Source organism: Cryptomeria japonica, chromosome 11 (assembly GCF_030272615.1).
Source record: "Cryptomeria japonica chromosome 11, Sugi_1.0, whole genome shotgun sequence".
NCBI classification, from domain to species: domain Eukaryota; kingdom Viridiplantae; phylum Streptophyta; class Pinopsida; order Cupressales; family Cupressaceae; genus Cryptomeria; species Cryptomeria japonica.
In genome coordinates this window covers 178,474,429-178,494,475 of record NC_081415.1, presented here as the reverse complement: position 1 = coordinate 178,494,475, position 20,047 = coordinate 178,474,429, and the positions used below count along the sequence as shown (strand labels likewise).

The window sequence follows — 20,047 nt, the reverse complement described above, 5'->3', positions numbered from 1 at the left end:
TACCATGAAAAATAAATTGAATGAATAATTCAATAATCAGATGATTACATTGAACGATATACACACGTATATATAGAGGTTACAAGACGATGTTCTATAATTAGAACATAACGTTAAAGTAAAAGATTAAAGAGCTAAAAGCTAAATTAAGCTTAAAAGCTAATTAACTAAAAAGAAAAAGCTAAATGCTAAATAAAGCTTAAAAGCTAAATGACCATTAAACAAGGAACTAAATATAGGTGACTAAAATATAATTAAATATTCTAATAGCGAGTAGTCCAATATGCTCTAAAAGACAGTAACAACATCACAATCAGTGACAATGCAATTCTTAAAAAATTACAAATTCGACAATTTCTCAAGATTAACTACATATCAAATTTAAATCCATAAAAGAACCATTTCAGAACATTCAAAAATATAAAGCGAAACAAAAATTTGGAATAGCATTTTAACAAGTTCCTTGGTAGAATATTTCTAGGTAACATTTAAAAGGTGAAAACAGAGATTGAAAGAGGAACCTGTTGCCAAAGCAGGAATTTTGCGCAGAAATGCTAACATTGACAGTTTTAACATTATGCCTCGATTTTGCACCTTCTGGAAGCATGAAATACCCCTGGAAAACACAAAAATACAGAAAAAATAAATATATTAGATCCTGTCAATCTGCAAATTTTCTCCATCGGCATGAAAGAATAAGACTATAAAACATGCTGCAAAAGGTAAAAAAGAAAAAGAAATGCAAATATACTCTTCATATCCTCCAAAACGAGGAATGAGTATACCATATAAATCATTAAACTTAAAAACTCATTGAATGTCCCAGCATAGATGCTTGAAATATTTCAAGAACCAATCATATTAATTATTCCCTGAATTATAGAGAAAAGTACAGAAAGGATCTGTCATAATATAATGCTCAGCTAAATCTGGATGATACTGAAAGCTTTTGTCTATACACAGAGAAAAGAATTTATCAGACCCATCCATTGGATAACACAATTTGAAAGCATTTAATGAGAATATCTTTTATTATGAGTACCATTTTATTATGATTTCAAAACACAAACAGGATACCAAAGAGAAAAATTAGAGGAACATTAGACATGTATATTTTGCATGTGCCATACCCGTTATAGACTTATACACCCAACCATAAAAGTGGGGCCTTGGGAAAGACCCTGGCCACAGGAGTATAGGGGCTTAGTGGCCCCCATGCAGGGATTGGGGACATGTGCCTCCAAAAAAACGATTCGAGTGGTGTTATGAGTGTTTTTTTCAGCTGAATTTTATCCATTGTATTATTATACAAATTAGTAGTCTGCTAAAATGATGTGCCTATAAATACTGACACATGGATTAGAGTAAATCATAGTATCTTATTGTATTATGAATGTCTTTCTACCACATTAAAGATCATGTTAGCATTACTCTCCTTACATGGGCATATTGATAGAATTTATTTTAAAGGAATTAGATATTTATCGCCAAATTATCTCAATTTAATGGAATAATCTGCATGTCAACAATGCTGCATGGGTGCACAGAGATATTCCAACATCCAGCACTCAAACTGCTTTAGGGAAAATAATTTAAAAAGTAGGTGATGATGACCCGGTCTTTCACAAGTTTTTCCAGACCATTTCAGAATCCAGATCTTAACATATAATTCAGTTTCATAAATCCATAAATCCAGCATTTGTTTTTTCAGATCTTAGCTGCTAGACTTTCAGAATACTTGTAAATTCAAATCAGGTTGACATCAGTGATATCAGGGCCACCTCATTCGCATCAGAGGCAGATATCAGTAATCAACTCAGTCCCGCGCCCTCATTTAGACAGATAATCTAAATCAATGGAGGAAGCTGTAAGGAATTCCCCTGATTCAGCTAAGTTATATATGAATCAGTCTACGCAACATGGCTACTGTAGGCAGCAAATGAAAATAAGGATAAAAGTAGATGAGAGCAGTGTTCACAAAGGTCATTTGGTACATTATATTCCAAGGAAAGCTAATTGCCATGATTCCAAATGGAACCCCCTTATAAGGGATAATAATAGAAAGAGGGGGAATCATGGGAACCCAAGTAACCAAGAGGGCCAGGAAAGTAACCACACCAATAATAAAAACTTGAAAGGATTCTATTTCATAACTTTGATGGGATTCAATATATCAAATGAAGAGTTTGGCTAAGCAGTTGTATCTTCTTTTTAGATAAAAATTATGGAAGATTGCTAAAATAATTTAAAATGTGGAATTTTCTACCCTGCACCTTCAAGGACCATGTAATGTCCCCAACTAGGATTTGGTCTATTTTAACCATAATTAATCTATTTCAAATTACTTATGGCTTAAACTAACTTGATTGAGAGTCAAAACTACCTTAACATGAATCAAATCTGCAATGTTCTATCTTTCTATAGTCAATCAAGTACTTGCTATCTTACCATACTAAATAGTTAATCTTATTCTGATTCATTTATAGATCATTACATATTTATTAATTACTATTTATGTGAATTATTACTAATTTCTGAAGGTATTATATTAACATTTATTATTATTAACATCTACATTTACAATCGTTATATTATTTCTTACTCTGATTTGAGTGTATATATATATATATATATATATAAGTTAATTAAGTAACATATTACCAATTATTTGTGTATTATCTAATATCCTATTATATAAATTACTAATACTACTAAACATTACTTGTTAGTAATATGTTTGGTGGCTGGTCATGGCAGACAAATCTGACGCATGTCAGGTCTGGTCTGTCACTATCATTATACTTAGTATCCTTTTTAAATACAAAATGCACTCTATATTAATATTTTTATTAATATTAAATTCTGCATAGAAGCACTATCGAACTTCCTATAGTAAGAATACATCCCTATGCATACTATCAAGGTCAAGGGTGCTACCGCCTGTACTTAATAACAGTTCTGAACTGATCTGATTTATGGTAGTCCCAAATAGAATGATTACTTCAAATTAGAGATTATATTGGTATGAAGTGAATACCGTGAAATAGATATTACCTGCAATTGTTATGATGCTGGTTCCTTGTTTTTTATACTTCCCCAGAATATCTCTAATGGAGATGTTGGAAAGATCCTTTTATACCATAATATGGAAGGATTGTCTTTATAGGGACATGTTCTTCATAATGGTGCCTTTCTCAAGGCAAGTCACGCCCCTTCATGAAAGTTGTTAATTGCGGATTTAACATCAGTTACCACCTTCGTTGTCATAGACAATATCAATTAGTTTATAATTGATAGTTTAGTATTTCTATCTATAACCGACGAGGTCAGTAGTAACGGAGAACTGTCTTAATGACTTTATTTCTTATTACTAAATCTTATGCAGACTTCCCATTGGTGTCCGATGATTGATATTTCTCATTGATGCCTTAATTGATTGATCTTATTATCAACCTTTGTCATAGTCATGGTCTTTATGACTAACGGTGCCCAGTGTTATCATGCTTTCCTCAAAATAGTCGATTCATTTTTTTATTTTTTTCTCATCTAGCCATATTACTAATTCGATGTTAGCACTTTCTTGAAGCATACACGTCCCAATCTATTTGCTGCCCCCTTTGACAATTTGTTGTTTTCAGGTCCCACCGAAGCTTAGTGAAACATAAGTGGGAAAAGAGTTCTCCTATTAATTAACTGGAATATTATATAAATAATCTTTATAATATAATATTAATTTAGTTTTATTTGAATATTTCAAGAATATTATTAGTAATGAATATTAACTAAATAATAATATTTAATAAATATCAAATAATCATTCGTTGATAAATATTATATTATATAAATTAATAAATAATTGTTTCATTTAGGTTATATATATATAGCAATCAAGGAGGGGACATGACAGACCAGCATTTAATTGGTGAACATTGATGGAACGTGTGTGGCATTAGAGTTTCCAACCATAGAAAAAATCTTCAGAGATCATCACTTGCAATGAATTTATAACTGCATTTCGTCAAAATATGAAGCTTATACCTAAGATGTGTTAAAATAATATTGCTATATTCAGTTTATAATGGTCAATTTAGTTATTAGGACTGTATTGGATTAATTCTTTGTTTCTTTCAATTAGTATGCTTTTCTTAGTTGTTGATTGTTTCCATTATGGAAAGATCTTTTGTAATCTCTTATTTAAGGAGTCTTTCACTCCTTTGTAGATATCGATTATCACTCCAAGATTATTAGCTCATGGCTCAACAAAAATATAGAGCAACATTAATCTGTAACATACTATTACTACGAGTTTCATCAAGGTAGCTGTTTTTGTTATATCTATTCAAAGATGAAAGATTCCATTAAGGAGGACCGTGTTAAGGATTTGAAGCCCGCTACACTTCAAGAAACAATCTAGGAAAAAAGAAGCTGACAAATCTAAATTGTAAGTCTACTTGGAAGATCCAGAAGATAAAGAGGAGGAACCTCTACAAATCAGTGAAACTGGACAATAACAGCAGAAGAAAAGGAGTTAAAAAATTAATCTTAAAAGACCAGGATCGGCAATGATAGATAACATGGTAGGTAGATTGGATCCCAACATGAATAAAACACTTTATAAAAAAAAAAAAGAAGAATAAAAGCAGAAACTACTGAAAACAAGAGTCAAGTGTGACTATTTAGTTAAGAAAGACTTAATATAGAGGTTAAGGCATAAAGGACAGGCTTATGGTGCTGGAATAAAGCATTGGATAAGAGCGTAAATCAAGAGCGAGCTAAATTGCATAGGAAACGCAAAACTTGATTCTATAGAGGAGTTGCATTTATATCTTGAGTTTTCCATGCTGGAGTTTTCCCATATCGAGTTTCTCTAGAACAATCCTTGTGTTGTGAATTTTATATGTGCATGCATCTGATCTCACTGTTTTCATGTTGTTACAGTTATTGAACATAGACTGGGTGAACTCTTGGAATGAGATAACACTTCGCGTAATAATCTATGGTTGGAGTTGATGTCATAACTGTTCAGCATCCAAGTGTGTAAGCATTCAATGCACGCATTATAATTGTGCAAAAAACCAGATGGAGTAGCTAACAATTATATACGACATCTAAAATCAACTTTGCATGTTGAATTTCAGAAGCAAACACACTGAATCATTTGTATTTGCAGCAAGTATGGTCTTCACAACTTTAGAGATCAGATTCCAATTCCAAAAGATTTGGTGCCATCCTAGAAATAACAAAAAATCAGGCCTTGATCTTGATAGTTTTAATCAAGCTTAACAAAAGAGTTGTGGAAGCACTTCCCATTGCCGGCAATTTCATAATTTACCAATTACATGGTAATGCTAAACAGCTACATGTTAGGTTCTGGGTTTTATGGTGTTGCTTTAGCAGGGTTAATGTGGTCAGGAAGCAAAGAGATTGAAGACATTCGGTCCTAGAAATATTAAACATCAAATTTGGAAGAAAACAAAACTGCAACTCAGTGCAAACAAACTGATTTTCAGCGCACACAAAAAAAAAGAACTTGCTAAGGGTGAAAAAAGTTTCATCTTGCAGTGCAACATGATGAAGAGTTTTCATGTCTGTTAAAACACAAAATCTAGCAAGGCATGAAGAAGAGCACCAGTTGATTGATGAATCTGCAGATTTATTTCAGGCCATGTCTCATTAGCAAACTCACTGAATCATTTGCAATTGTAGCAAGTATATCCTTCACAACTTTTCAAATCAGATTCAACAGATTAAATATACATATACATAATATTATAGATACATGCATGCATGCATGCATAAATACATACATGCATGCATATATGCACACATGCATACATACATACATACATGCATGCATATATGCACACATGCATACATACATACATGCATCATACACATGCATACATGCATAAATTATTAAACACATACATAGATACATACATAGAGCATACATACACGCATGCATACATGCATACATACATACATACATAGAGCCCATACATGCATACATGCACACATACATACATAGAACCCATATCCCATAACTGCACGCATACCTGAATCAGACTAATTGCCCAATACTTATGGTATGCTTGGAATAGGTTATATCTTGAAAAAATTCACACAGGCTTAGTTAGTTTTCTGGGGATAAAAGCCTGGACAGTTTTAGGCTAAGTCACAAGGTTCAAATTCGATTTCGAATTCGACAGCCATGAAATTCGGATGGAATTCGACAAGGGAAAAATTCGCAAAAAAATTTGGATAAAATTCGCCTTCTATAATTTTGTTTATTTTGAAATATATGTATACTTCTAATAAATTATCAGAATAGCAACCCTTATTGGAGAAATTCCGAAGGGCGACCCAGCAGTTGCAGACACCCATGACCCAATAGATACAAAGCATATACGAAGAATACCCACGACCAGCTGAGTTGTGTTTAGAGGCGGATAGAAGTGCTTTATGGAGGAAATTCGATTAAATTCGATTTTTTTTTATAAAAGTTTGAAATTCAATTAAATTCGAACCTCATCCATGAAAATCGCCGTATCCTGTGACTTAGGTTTTAGGCATACAAAGCTAAATGCTAGGATGTTGGTTACAAGGAAACAGTGCAGCATCAAGGCATCTCTTCAAAATTCCAATTCCAGGATGATAAAACTACATTCTTGGAGGGACCAGAAGAGCTGCTGCTTATGTTGCAAGGTTTTATTAGAGAAAGAAATGATCTTGGGTGGAGGGAAAGGGAGTTAATGAGAAAAGAGTATCAGGTGGAGAAGCCGCTGCAGGGCACAAGGGCCAGTAAAATAAATCAGTGCACAAAGCTCGAAAAAGGCCCCTATATCAGCCAATATGAACTCAAATGGAGCAAAATGATGAATCCAAAACAGAAATTTACAAAGTGAAATCGAGAAATGGGAGCATTTTCAATATTCAATACAATTGATGTTTTCAAACATGAGAAGAGATTGACCTTTTCTAGACCTAAGCCCTCTTCTCTATGTATTCCACCTTTTGTAACCCAAGAAAATCTAATGAGTAGTTTGAAAACTTACAGTTTGACCCATGTGTTGTGTTAACAATTTCAGTAGCTGTCACATGTTATTAAAATGAAGTTTTTGATCGTAAAGCATCCTGACACAGACGTGGTTCTGTTTAACACAGACGCGTTTCTGAGGTTTTTTGTAAATTGCAATGTTGATTCTGGAACACAGACGCATTTCTGCCCTTCACAGACGCGGTTATACAACACAGACGCTATTATGTCCGACACAGACGCGTTTCTGCAAAATTTGTGCAATTTACAACATCAAATTGAAGTATTTATCACATACTAAAGTTGTTCTTGCAAAGGATGATCTCAAGCCTGAAATCTAAACATCTTTCTAATGGTTAATCCTTATCTGTATTGATCTAATCATATGCAGTCACCATTTCCATTTGTAAATTATATTCTTCTGGATATTGTTTCAATATCAAACTGCAAATTTATACATGAATAACTTCTGTTTTGCTGCCACTGTCATAGTTTTGACATTAATAATATTTAATAAAGAAGGAAACAAAAATAAACTTAATGAGGCTGAGGATTGGAATGGTAGAAAACAACCAAAATACCTTTTCAACAGTGTACAGATAGGTTGGCTCAGATGCTTTGCTTCGACGGTCAATCCATCCTACTGCATTAACAACATAAAATAGATTAATTACAATAATCTCTCTGGAAGTTACCCAATTATCAAAACAACCTGGTGGATGTCCTACAGAACATAGATGACTTACCCCAAAAAAATAATAAATCCTTCCATGACATCTGATGACACTATGTGTGACAGTGAGCATATGGAGTAAGAAAATGCAAACAAACTTAAGAGAATATCAAGCTATAGGTATCATAATAACTATTTTCCGGCAACACTATGTGTGACAATGAACATATAGAGTAAGAAAATGCAAACTAACTTATGAGAATATCAAGCTATAGGTATCATAATAACTATTTTCCACTAAATAGAAAATATTAGGGTTATAGTGAATTGAATCAGGTTTTGATCGCATCAATGGAACAAAGTCAGAACAGATATGGTATATATTGATCATGACATTGTCAATAAATAAGGTTTTGACACAAAAAAAAACAAGTGGAGCGAAAGATTTACCTATAACAGAATCAAGACTCTTCCAAGCAAGTAAACTTGAACTCCTTGGTGGATGCAGAAACTTCTCCCCACCTGCAATCTTCTGTGCTTCAAAATTTCAGTTGCTACAAAGTAAATCGACTTTTCCCTCAACTCATTTAATAAATAAGAAAAATTATGTACACTTACATGCTGTTTATAGCCATTTAAATTTTCTACTCAAGTAACCAGAAACTTAATATAAGTTGCATTGGACATATCTTGGTGGAAGAGCATGTGGGACAAATATTCCTCTCTTTTGGGAGGCTCCCTTATCTAGTTTCTAAAGAGAACCAGATACCTACAAAGCTATACAACTATACAGTTGAGATACTTTTTTTTTGCAAAACAGACATTTCTCAATCATTTAATCAAAAAAGAATTCGAATGCTTTTTAAAGTAATCATAGAACTTTAATCCACGTGCAAAGGACCTGGATAAAGAAAGATAACTCCTCCTAAAAGGCTAAAACACTTTATCAAAACACGACAACTTGTAAGCTTACCTTTGAGAAATTTAGAGAGCTTTGTTTTAAATATTTTGATGTTATGGCAACAGATCTTAACATAAATGAGAGAATGTGCTTTGTGAATGAATTATACTGTATCATTGACCAAGTGAGACAATCCATGCAAAACTTCTAATATGCATCCTCTGTTGCTGAAGTGAAAACTCTACCTGTTACAAGTGTATTGGTTAAAAGACTTTTACATCTTGTGCATCTGGAAAATCATTTTCCCGTGACTTTATTTCAACTATGAATTTTGTTCACATCTCTTTAAGCCTATCATAGCCACTGCAGATATTGTGGCAATTCTTCATAAATTCCCTCATTATGCTGATATTGTGCATCTCTTTGAACCTATCATAAATATTGCATGTAACTGCTGTTTGTGATGTCCCTGATTAGGGGCCAAGTCAGCCTTAACATTTTGCTTATATTTTCTTAAATGAATATATTATTAATAAATAAAATTATTAAATAATTAAGTATCGGATCCCCTTTTTTGGGCCGACTTTGTTTGTTACCATATTTTTTAGTAAATATTTGTAATAAAAGGCTCTATGGCCGACCTTTGCTGGTGCTTGTGTCGATTATCATTAACCGACCCATAGTCTTGCATTTGAGGGGCTTGTTGTACTTGTAAAGCATAGAAGAGTTTACATATCCAATGCATTAGACAAATGCAGCATCCTTCCAAGATGCAAACCTGGAGGGAATTCATTGGCAGGACAAAACCCCTGTCATCAATTTGACTGATAATATTACTGAGTTGTTTCTACCATTGCTTCTGCAAGTGCCATTGTTCTTTCATCAATATTACAAGAGCAAGGTGCTGAGCCGCATTGTAGGATGGGCTCAGAAGTACACAGACACAGTGATCTCTTCCATCATGCAAGGAGTTAGGGTCAGTACCAGGCATAATACCTGTGCGGAAGATCTGCTATCTTCTTTGCTGTTGTCTGCGACACAGCAGAGCAGATTCATTTGGTGATAAGGCTCACCAAATATTCCAGCATAAACTGCAGACTTCTAAGGAGCATGCTGACAGATTCTTTAAGTTTTGAATGGTCTATGTAAATCTGAATATAGCGGTGAAATATTTCATTTTTAATCTGCAATTGGTATTTTGTACTGTGGCCTTAGTTCATGGAAAGAAAGTGTCATTATGTTATGAATTCTGAAATGATTTATTTCTGAGATTGCTGTGGTTGAATATAATTATGTCCATATTTGCAAGAACACTGTTTTGGCATATTTCAGTTTAGTAAATATAATACTGTCCACATTAGCAAGGACACTGAGTTGGCATATTACAGTGGTATCAGAGCCACCTTTCTGCCAGCCTGTGGATTGCTGAGTGACGGGGATAAAAGATTCAAGCAAAGGGAAAAGAAGAAGGCAATGGGTGATTGGGAAGAAGCGACTCCCCAAGATTTCATTAGGGAGATCAGAGAAATTAATACCAGCGTGAGGGATGCCATGAGGGATATGGTTCAACTTTTAAGGGGAATGAGCCAGCAACTAAGTGTTGATAGGCCTGTTCTAAATGATGCTGAAGGTAACAATTCGGGTGGAAGAAAAGCTTCAGCTAGTGGTGAAAAAGCTTTAGCTAATGGTGGGAGAGCTTCAATTAATACCAAGACCTTCAGGGCTAAATTTCTTGACAAGGAAACAGCTGAAGGTATTGGGGAAGAACAACCTGATCTTGAGTAAGACACAACAAGATTTCATGATGCATGCTATGCCCTAAGCCCCGTTATCCGTGCAGATCTGACTTTCAGGGACTATTATGAGATGAAGAAAGCAACTGGGCATGGAAGGAAAGGGTATAAAGAACATCCAACTATGATTGGGGAAGATTGCCATCCCAAGTTTTGATGAATTCCGAGGCTTGTCAGCAAGAGCTAGGTTACACAAACTAAATACATATTTCTCATTGAATCCAATGCTTGAGGAAGAGGCTTTCAAATTTGCCACATTGTATCTTGAGGGTGTAGCTCGAAAATGGTGGTACCATGGCCTAGTGATCCAAGGGCATGAATCAATCACTACCTTGGAAGACTTCAGCCAAAGATTGTTGGAGAGGTTTGAAAGGAAGGATCCAGAAACTCATCTGAGAGAGTTAGCACAGCTGAAGCAAGAGGGTAAGAAGGAAGACTAGACAGCAAACTTTATGAGGCTAGCAGTAATGATTTCTAATGTGTCAGAGAAAGGCGTATGGTCTTCTTTACAGAAGGCCTGGCTGAACTCCTCAAAGGGTTAGTAAGAGAATTTAATCCAAACACATTACAAGAAGCCATCAATAGGGCTTTGAGTTTTGAAGATTCAGTGACTATCAAAGAAGTCTCAGAAGAACATGATAACACCTAAGACAAATACGGTGGAGAAATCTAAAAATGAGTTGCGAAGAAAAAGGTTATGTTTCATATGCAGAGAATCATGGCAACCAGGTCATAGGTGTTTGGGCAAACGGCAAATACATTACATTGGGGTAGTCTCTGATGAGGATACTGAAGATATAGCATGGGAAGGTGTGGAGGCTGGACATCCAAGTCCGAAGATGCTTGAGGACAAGCAACATCCAGGACGGATGGACTGTGATGTCCCCGATTAGGGGCCAAGTCAGCCTTAACATTTTGCTTACATTTTGTTAAATGAATAAATTATTAATAACTAAAATTATTAAATAATTAAGTATTGGACCCCTTTTGGGGCTGACTTTGTTTGTAACCATTTTTTTAAATAAAGATTTGTAATAAAAGACTCTATGGCCGACCTATGCTGGTGCTTGTGGCAGTTATCTTTAACTGACTTGTAGTCTTGTATTTAAGGGGCTTGTTCTAGTTGTAGGGGATCGAAGAGTATACACATCCAATGCATTAGACGAATGCAGCATCCTTTCCAGACATAAATCTGGAGGGAATTCATTGGCAGGATGAAACCCCTGTCATCTGATAATATTATTGAGTTGTTTCTGCCATTGCCTCTGCAAGTGCCAATGTTCTAATTCATCAATAATCAATATTACAAGAGCAGGGTGCTGAGCCAAACATTGCAGGACGTGCTCAGAAGTACACAGAAGCGGTGATCTCTTCCTTCACACAAGGATTTAGGGTCAGTACCAGGCATAATACGTGTGGCAGATCTAGTATCTTCTTTGCTGCTGCCTGCCACACAGCAAAACAAATTCATTTAGTGAAAAGGCTCACCAGATATGCCCAGCATAAACTGCAGACTTCTAAGGAGCATGTTGATAGGTTCTTTAAGTTTTGAATGGTCTATGTAAATCTCAACATAGTGGTAAAATATTTCATTTTTAATCTGCAATTGGTATTTTGTACTGTGGCGTTAGTGCATGGAAAGAAAGTGTCATTATGTTATAAATTCTGAAATGATGTATTTCTGATATTGCTGTGGCTGAATATAATTATGTCCATGTTTGTAAGAACACTGTTTTGGCATATTTCAGGTTAATAAATATATAATACTCTCCACATTAGCAAGGGCACTGAGTTGGCATATTACACTGTTTCAATCTTTGAGTTCTTGCAACTTATTCTTGGCTTGCTGCTCTTTAAAATAATTAATAACTTTGAGCTCTGCAAAATTATATTTCAATTGATTTCCAACACAACTGAGCTATTCTGATATTGTATACCTGATAATTTTGATGAGATAACTAAATTCAAGAGGAATACAAAACGAAGGAGACTTATTACAGCTACTTCTGGTGAGCTTGTCACTGAATTTTCTTGATGGAACAATGCTGTCACTGTACTTTCTCTTGAAGTTAACCCTCATGTGCATATTTGTTCTTTTTATTATTCTTCCTTTTTTGTATTTTCTTTGTGTCTAGGGTTCATTTTCCCTAGTCCTTTGCAAAGTATGCATCCCACATTCGAGTCCCTTTCATCCATTATTGGTCATTCATGGACATCAATTCAATTTCTTGTTGTTCTTGTCTAGCAAAAGCATATAACAAAATCCTAGATCTACTAATAGGATATTCGATACCATTTCTATCCTTATCCATCAAAGGCATAGTGGTTTGTGCATGGACTTGACGTAACTCATCCATATGAATGACCCCTTGTGTGTTAACATTCTTAGGTGTCTTGTTTGAATGGTGAAAGATATGACAACCAAATCAAGTGGCCAGAATTTGACTATAAGTGTTTTCCTTTTGCTATTCACTTGATCAATATATTGAGGTGTTTGAGTTGTTGCAAGTTCCTAGGTAGGGTTTTTGTCAGTTGTTTGGTTATGTTGATATGCAAGGTTGAGAGGAATTGACTGACTTTGATCACCTAAGTTAAACTGTATTCTATGAACCATTTGACTTACTAAAATTTAATTTATTTTTTTTGTGTGAGAGCATTCCTTCATTGTGCCCTAAATCAACTAGCAATAATTGCACACCAAATGACCCCTTGGAAGACATTTTGTAATTTTGAGGAAAAAAAAATATCTATTAAGTGTTATCTCATCGAGAACTTGGCAAAGCATGAGCAACATGTTACATTTTTTCACTCATGACACTAAGCACTCAATGTAGACACCAAGTTAATTGAACTAATCCTTAAGGTTTGTGACATCATGTCTTTCACCGTTTGATTTGACTAGTGAGGTGTCAAGAGATGACTACTTACACCTTTTGTATTAGGATTTTTTATCTAATAATAAAATGGTTCCAATATCTTCGTTGTTCTTCTCTTTGAAGGCATAAAACAAAATCTTGGATCAAATACAAGGATGTTTCCATATCTTCATTTTATCTATCATAGGTAAGGCAATTTTAGGATGGACTTAGCCTAACTCATCCATAAAAATGATTACTTATGTCTTAGCTTTCTTAGGTGTCTTCTTTTATTTGATAGAAGATGTGGCATCCAAGTCATGTGGCCCAACATTAACTACAAGTGTTTCCTTTAAATAACCATAAGGTCAACCCACTGAGATATTTTAGCAAACATCCCTAAATTTGGAATACATCAATTGTTTGGATTTGTTGATGTGTGAGGTGGACAAGACTTGGGTTCCAATTGCTTGGCTTTGATCACCTGAATCAAATCATATAGCCTAAATTATTTGACTTATCTAAGTACTTTGAATTCTTTGAGTAGGGGCAATCCCTTCATCGTGCCTTGGATTAAATGGCAACTATTCCTCACCAAATGACTCCTTTGGACAGCATTTTGTAGTTCCAATGATGAAAAAATGTCTCTAAGAGATGCTAGCTTAGCATGGGCTTGACTCGACTCATCCATATAAACCATGGCATGGACTTATTAATTATCTGTGTGCAAGGGGGTGACTTAAGAGCACCCCCCCATGCTAGCACCATCTAATTGGCTTCCCCTATCATTGTTACCTCAATGCATAAAATGATTCGCATTCACCATGATCGCACATGCCAAAAAAGGCTTAATATAGCATGTTCAAGTAAGGCCCACCACTAAACCTTGGTGTCAACATTGACATCTCAAATAGCACTCAACTCAATTGGCACACCCCAAGTTGCTCACCACATCAAAGGCTTTTGTGTAGGAAAAAATCTATGCCAACCTCAACACCAAATTTTGCCTTCTTGGTTTGGCAAAACTTCACATAGTTCTTAATCAAGCACCAATTAAACAAACCACTAAGGTCTAATCGTAATGCACAATACCTCTATATCATCAATCTTGTTGCCTTCACCCTTGATGGGGCAGATCCACCATATGACACAAGGGGTTCCAGTCATAAGGTAAAAGGACAATGGCCCCGTAGAGTGCAAGGCCACAACCCACAGACTTGAGAGTAGTGCATTACATTGACATCAAAATTCAAAGCCATCTTTTCAATAGATCAACACCATATATTGTAGCGTCACATCCCACACATAAATCACACACATCAAAATTATTTGTGTAGCTTGTGTGCCATTTCACAACCTCCAAACCAAGTCATGTCATTCCATGCTACATTTCCAAAGTTGACTCGACATTAGCATACTGGTTTGTACAACATTTACTTAAGAAACCCTCACACACAAAATAAGGCAATATACAAAAAATTACAAATAAATCATTTTTTTGTAACTATTCTGCAATATAAACTTCTTTCTTGTGGTTAACTTATAAACTGTAACCACCCTCTGATTATTAATAAATAATCAATAATCAAAAGGCCTTCACCATTGCACATACATTATTCTAGTTAGAAAAATCAGCAAGGACAAGTTACGATCATTGTAATGTAAACTTCTCATATTGCCCCTTCAAGTTCTTTGTATAAATATATATTATCATTGATCATATCAAATGGAAGAATATTATTCTGATACTGGTTGTCATCATGAATACGTACTGATATGTGCATTATATTTTCTGGGTGCTCCTTACAACATTTGAACAAGTTGTTCTTTAGTCCTTCAATAGAGGTCTCATATTGAAAAGAAAAGACCAATTAAATAAAGTGTAAGAGAATGTTTGAAAATATTTTTTTGTTACTTCCTAAGAACTTCTGACAGACCAATTTTTTCAGAGATGTGTAAAAGAATGTTTAAGCATTGAATAGGTGAATTTCATCAAGAGAGATCCTACAAGAGGCACTGCCCCTGACCACTTTTTCGTCTTCACAATTTTCTCAAGAATCCAAGAGGTAAAACGAACAAACATAAGATTTCCACAATATCTCTATCAATTTTCTGTATTCATCATAATAAATTTGGGCTTCATGTAGTTTTCAAATTTTCAATCGAATGAAGCAATAGCACATATAAGACTTTCTTCCACCACTAAATGTTTGCAATATTTTTTTGTGTCAAATTTGAACCCCATTAGAGGAGAAAGGGGGAGTGGATGCAGCAAATGTCGGTGCAATCGATGCATGAAGTTTCACATATCCAACTGATTCTTTTGTGGGAGTGAGGTGCAACATTGCAGAGTGCATGCAAGGCACAGATTTCTGCAATCTCCACTTGATTATAGGCCTTAGTTAATTTATGGACTTTTTGGGTAGCAACATGGAGATATGGCGTATTAGCATGTTATCCACAAGGTCCACACATTCCACTGAAGACAATGCCTTAGCAGATTTTGCTATTGAGTTGGGAAGTGGGACTTGAAAGCACTAATGCATAGAGTGCATGGCCCAAAATATTACATGATCTCCACCAAATGGAAATTCCGACATTTTCTTGTGGAAATCGAAGGATTGGAAGACCCCCTTCTGCAGTGCAAGTGATGCATGGAGTTCTTCAATCTCCGCCAAGCATTCATACTTCATCTCGGGAATGGAAGAGAATTAAAAAGATCAAAGAAGTGAGATGAAACTTATTTTCACAAGATGCATAAAATTTCACTTTTCCCACCAATTTTTGACACTAAATATTTTTGCAACTCAGGAAGGGATTGGAGAAACTTAATGACTAAAGGGATTTAGTCAAAAATGAGCATGAAAACAACTACAAACAGATGCTTTATTTTTTTAAGGACAACCAAAACTTTTAGTTAGGAAGGCTATAATTTACAGGTAACACACCTCTGTTTGTTATATTTATTAAAAGGCTCAGGTGATTTTGGTATTACAAAATACGACATCTTGAACCAATTGGTTGATAAACAGCTAGTTCCTACAATCTACAACACCTGAACAATGTAGCTAACACAAATCTGGTAGCATGCTTCTGGTTATTCTTCTGACAATCCCATTTTCTAAGAGTTAAGAATTACACTAACAACATAAACACTGTAACCAACTTTATCTATGTAAAATATAACTAAAATATATACAGGGATCTGAAAATTATGAACTTGTGTGGTGCCATCCCACATAACTGTTTGGTTATATTTTGAAATATACATAGGATGATAGTACTACATATTTCAACAAACAGTCAAAAAATGCCTAGCACAATGCAGTAGCTGCAGCTATATTTTTGTACTTAAAATGTGTATTTTAGAATGTTACATACCCGTACTCGAGTTACACTTGAAACGAGATGTTTCACTCTCTTATAAATTGCAGAAATATTTCTATACCACTTGCTCAAAATCTTATAAACAGCTCCCCTAATAGAATCTCTACCGTACATCAAGAAACTGCGCTCCACTTTAGCACTATCTGGTATTTCTGTTTTCTTTCCACTGGGACTGTGAATAGCACCTGCTGGAGAATTTTCAAACGGAGAATCAAGACTATTCTTATCATTTTTAGATGACTTGTCTATCACTTTATTCCTTCTAGCCCCAGACCCCAGCCAGTTGAGCCAAAACTTTGTGGCCATAAAAGTTAACCCCTCCCCATCTACTTCTTCCACTTGGAAACCTTCCATAGAATGACCCTGTTCACCTTGACTGGCCTGTGACTGTTCTGAGATTTTCTGAGACCATAATCCACTGCTAGTAATCTGCAACAGAAAATCAGATGTATTACATATGTTTCACTTCAAAATATCATCGAAAACAAAATGCCTTGGTCAAAAGAAGATGTAAGCACAAAATTTTGGACCACTTTTAGGCAACTCCATTTCAGTAAAATTCTCCATTTTAATAAGGGTTTTTACACACTTTCAAAAAAGTGAACACAGCAAAAAGGCAAAGACATGAAAGTTTGAAACACATAGCAAGTAATACAAGCAAATGATAATGGAACTGTTAATAACAAAAATAAGATATCTAAAACAAAATGAAACCACTATTTGCAACTGATCAAATGATTATATTTATAGATTAGCTATACAAACTAAATATGTTATAGTAAGATTGCTTTTCATCAAAAGCAATATATACACCAGCATATGGAAAAGGTATTGGCTACTTGGCTACTTTAACTATAAAGTGAAGTTGTTATGAGAAATGAAAAATGTCACGTCCCCTTTTTGGACTAAACGGAACCAGATGTGCTACCCCTCTTCTTCTCACCCCTTCCCATATCCACATAATCGGAGCCTGATCCTAAAAGTGAACCGGAAACGTGGATCTCAAGGATGGAAAAAGTGGGGAAGGTTATGGAGTGGAAGAATCAGATTATCAAGAAAACCTTAGCCTATTGTTTTATTTTCAATTGGCTTAAAAGGATAAGATATGGGAAATATTTTTAAAATAATTATTTTTTGAAAAGGACAACCTATATGTTATTTTCAAAAGAGGGCCAATACCATGTTGGTTGGGAAATAGGCCAAGGGGTGTTTTGAAAGCGTGCCAATATATTTTTGTTAGGGAAATGGGCCACAGGGTATTTCTACTCTTTAAGCTAATCCTAATATTATTTGAAAGTTACTATAAATGACAGCTTAATTTTTTATTTAGCACAGGCAGCCTAAATGGTGCAAAATAAAGCTTTATGTAACTCCAAGGAATATTTTACTATTATCTTTAGTAATGGGAATTGTAAGATAAAATTAGGAGGGAATCTTATGAGGAAAGTTACAAACTAAATTCATCTTGGAACATCTTGAGAAAGCAAAGATATTTAAATAAAGTAATGGAGGGGAAAAAGTAAAGGAGAAAAATAATATTCAATTATTCCCTCAACAAATCTATAAAAGAAGAGAAAAATCTCAAAGAAGGTATCCAATTAGATGTTGTCAATTTCTGTCATTTTCAAAACACTTGTATTCAAAAACCAATCTAAGGACAAAACCCCTTGGGGTTACAAAATCCATGGATGAAAATCCGTGAGGTCTAATTGGAAATTGGGATCGAAAACTCTTGAATTCTCAGTGGGTAATTATAGATCAGAAATTACACTGGACCCTGAAATTTCAGTCAGCATCCAATTTGGAATTTCTGCAAGTATTCAAGGGGACAAGGTCTAACCAAGAAAATTGAGCTTTGAGAGCTCTCATACCAACTGAACTCCCATCGCAGATTTTAAAGGATTGTGTAAGTTGAATCGTAGCCTCTTAGGGGACAAGGTCTGACATATGTTTGAACATTGAAGAGCCGTATGATAAATAGAGACTCACCATGCAATGTGAATCAATGCTTTAGAAAAGTGGATCCCATTTCAAAAGAAACTGTCAAAAATTACACTTCAGTCTGCTTTACAAAGGTGATCGCCGCATATTAAAAAGGTTGAATCACACTTCATCTCTGCCGTACCATTTTAAAAGTGATTTGTACTATTTGGGCATAGATTTGTGCATCTTCTAGTGACTGTACAATTGCCGGATTGAGTCAACAAGATCATTAAACTGCTGGTAATTGTTCCAACAGCCTGTTGTAATTATTTGGGTTACTGCTACAGCCTTAAACTGGTACCATTTGATCTATTTTTAATTCTATATATATAAGGTATATAAGAGTTTCAACTTATATAAATGCAAAATAGTGTCTAATTCCAGCAGTGGTGTTGCATTGTTCATTGTATAATGCCAAATTAATAAGATTTTGTAAGTCTGGACGGCAATGCCACCATGACACAGGTATTATAAATTCATTTCCAATTTGCATGCATTATAGTAGCGAACCAGCCACTGTATGCTCCCACCTTGCCCAAATCTGGAACTTGGTAATCAGAAAGTGTGAAGATTTATACATTTGACCATTGTGAAAATTGTTGAAAATAAATAAAAAAACATTAGTTTGGGGCATTACAACTGTTGCACTTTTTGTCATTGATGTCAAGGATCAGTTAAAATGTGTTCAGGATAGACAATTGGATAAGTTTTGTTTGAGCTGCCTGCATGAGTGCTTGAGCTGCTTGAGCTCTCTAATTGCCTGCTTAAGCTAGTTGCCCACTTGCTTGTGCTATCTGCTTGGGTAGTTGGGATGCTTTGTTGGTTGAACTGCCTGCTTGTTTAGTTGAGCTGTGTGAGTGTCAACTTGAGCTGGTTGGGTGCTTATTTGTCTCCTTCAGCTGCTTGTTTGTCAACTTCTTGCCATGTCAGCATTTAATTTTCAAAGGGTTGATTCTTCTAAAGTGGAGCAAGTTTGAAGCTATCAATTATATTTGCGGTTCTCCGAAAAAAAATAAAGTGCCATGACTTTATTATACTCATAAATTCACTTCAAGAAATCACGCACCTAAGAATATGTTTTACATATTTGGCAGAAATATTTTTGGTGGCTCCATTTATTTCTTAGTGTGAGATGTGTCATTTCTGGAGTTTGTTTTTAAGGCATGACGGTGCTGTTTCAATGTGTTAATGCATTTTTGTCAGGAATCGATGCTTGATTTATACAGGAACAGAGTTTATGTTGTATGTTGTATGACATTCCTTGTTGGAGAAAACGGTGTGACGGGTGTATTCTTCTGGGATGACTGATGTTATTCCTTGACAGACTTTATTTGCCTGTAGCACGAGAAGGGCAATTGGTTATGGAGTAGCTGCCCAGCGTTTTTTTTTTTTTCTGAAAGAGTCTCAACCTATCAATTT

At 35.0% G+C, this 20,047-nt stretch overlaps 1 protein-coding gene across 4 annotated transcripts in view; it reads right to left on the bottom strand.

Moving 5' to 3' along the window:
* The window catches only part of LOC131058597 (membralin-like protein At1g60995), a 69,015-nt gene that overhangs the window by 27,572 nt on the left and 21,396 nt on the right, over positions 1-20,047 (bottom strand). For 3 of the 4 annotated variants that reach the window (XM_057992331.2, XM_057992328.2, XM_057992330.2), the window contains exons 3-6: positions 16,640-17,074; positions 8,160-8,241; positions 7,618-7,679; positions 522-616 (exon numbers count right to left, since the gene is read on the bottom strand). In XM_057992331.2, coding sequence (XP_057848314.2) covers positions 522-616; positions 7,618-7,679; positions 8,160-8,241; positions 16,640-17,074 — 674 coding nt within the window. The remainder of the gene's footprint in view (positions 1-521; positions 617-7,617; positions 7,680-8,159; positions 8,242-16,639; positions 17,075-20,047) is intronic. The other variant, XM_057992329.2, reaches the window with a different exon arrangement.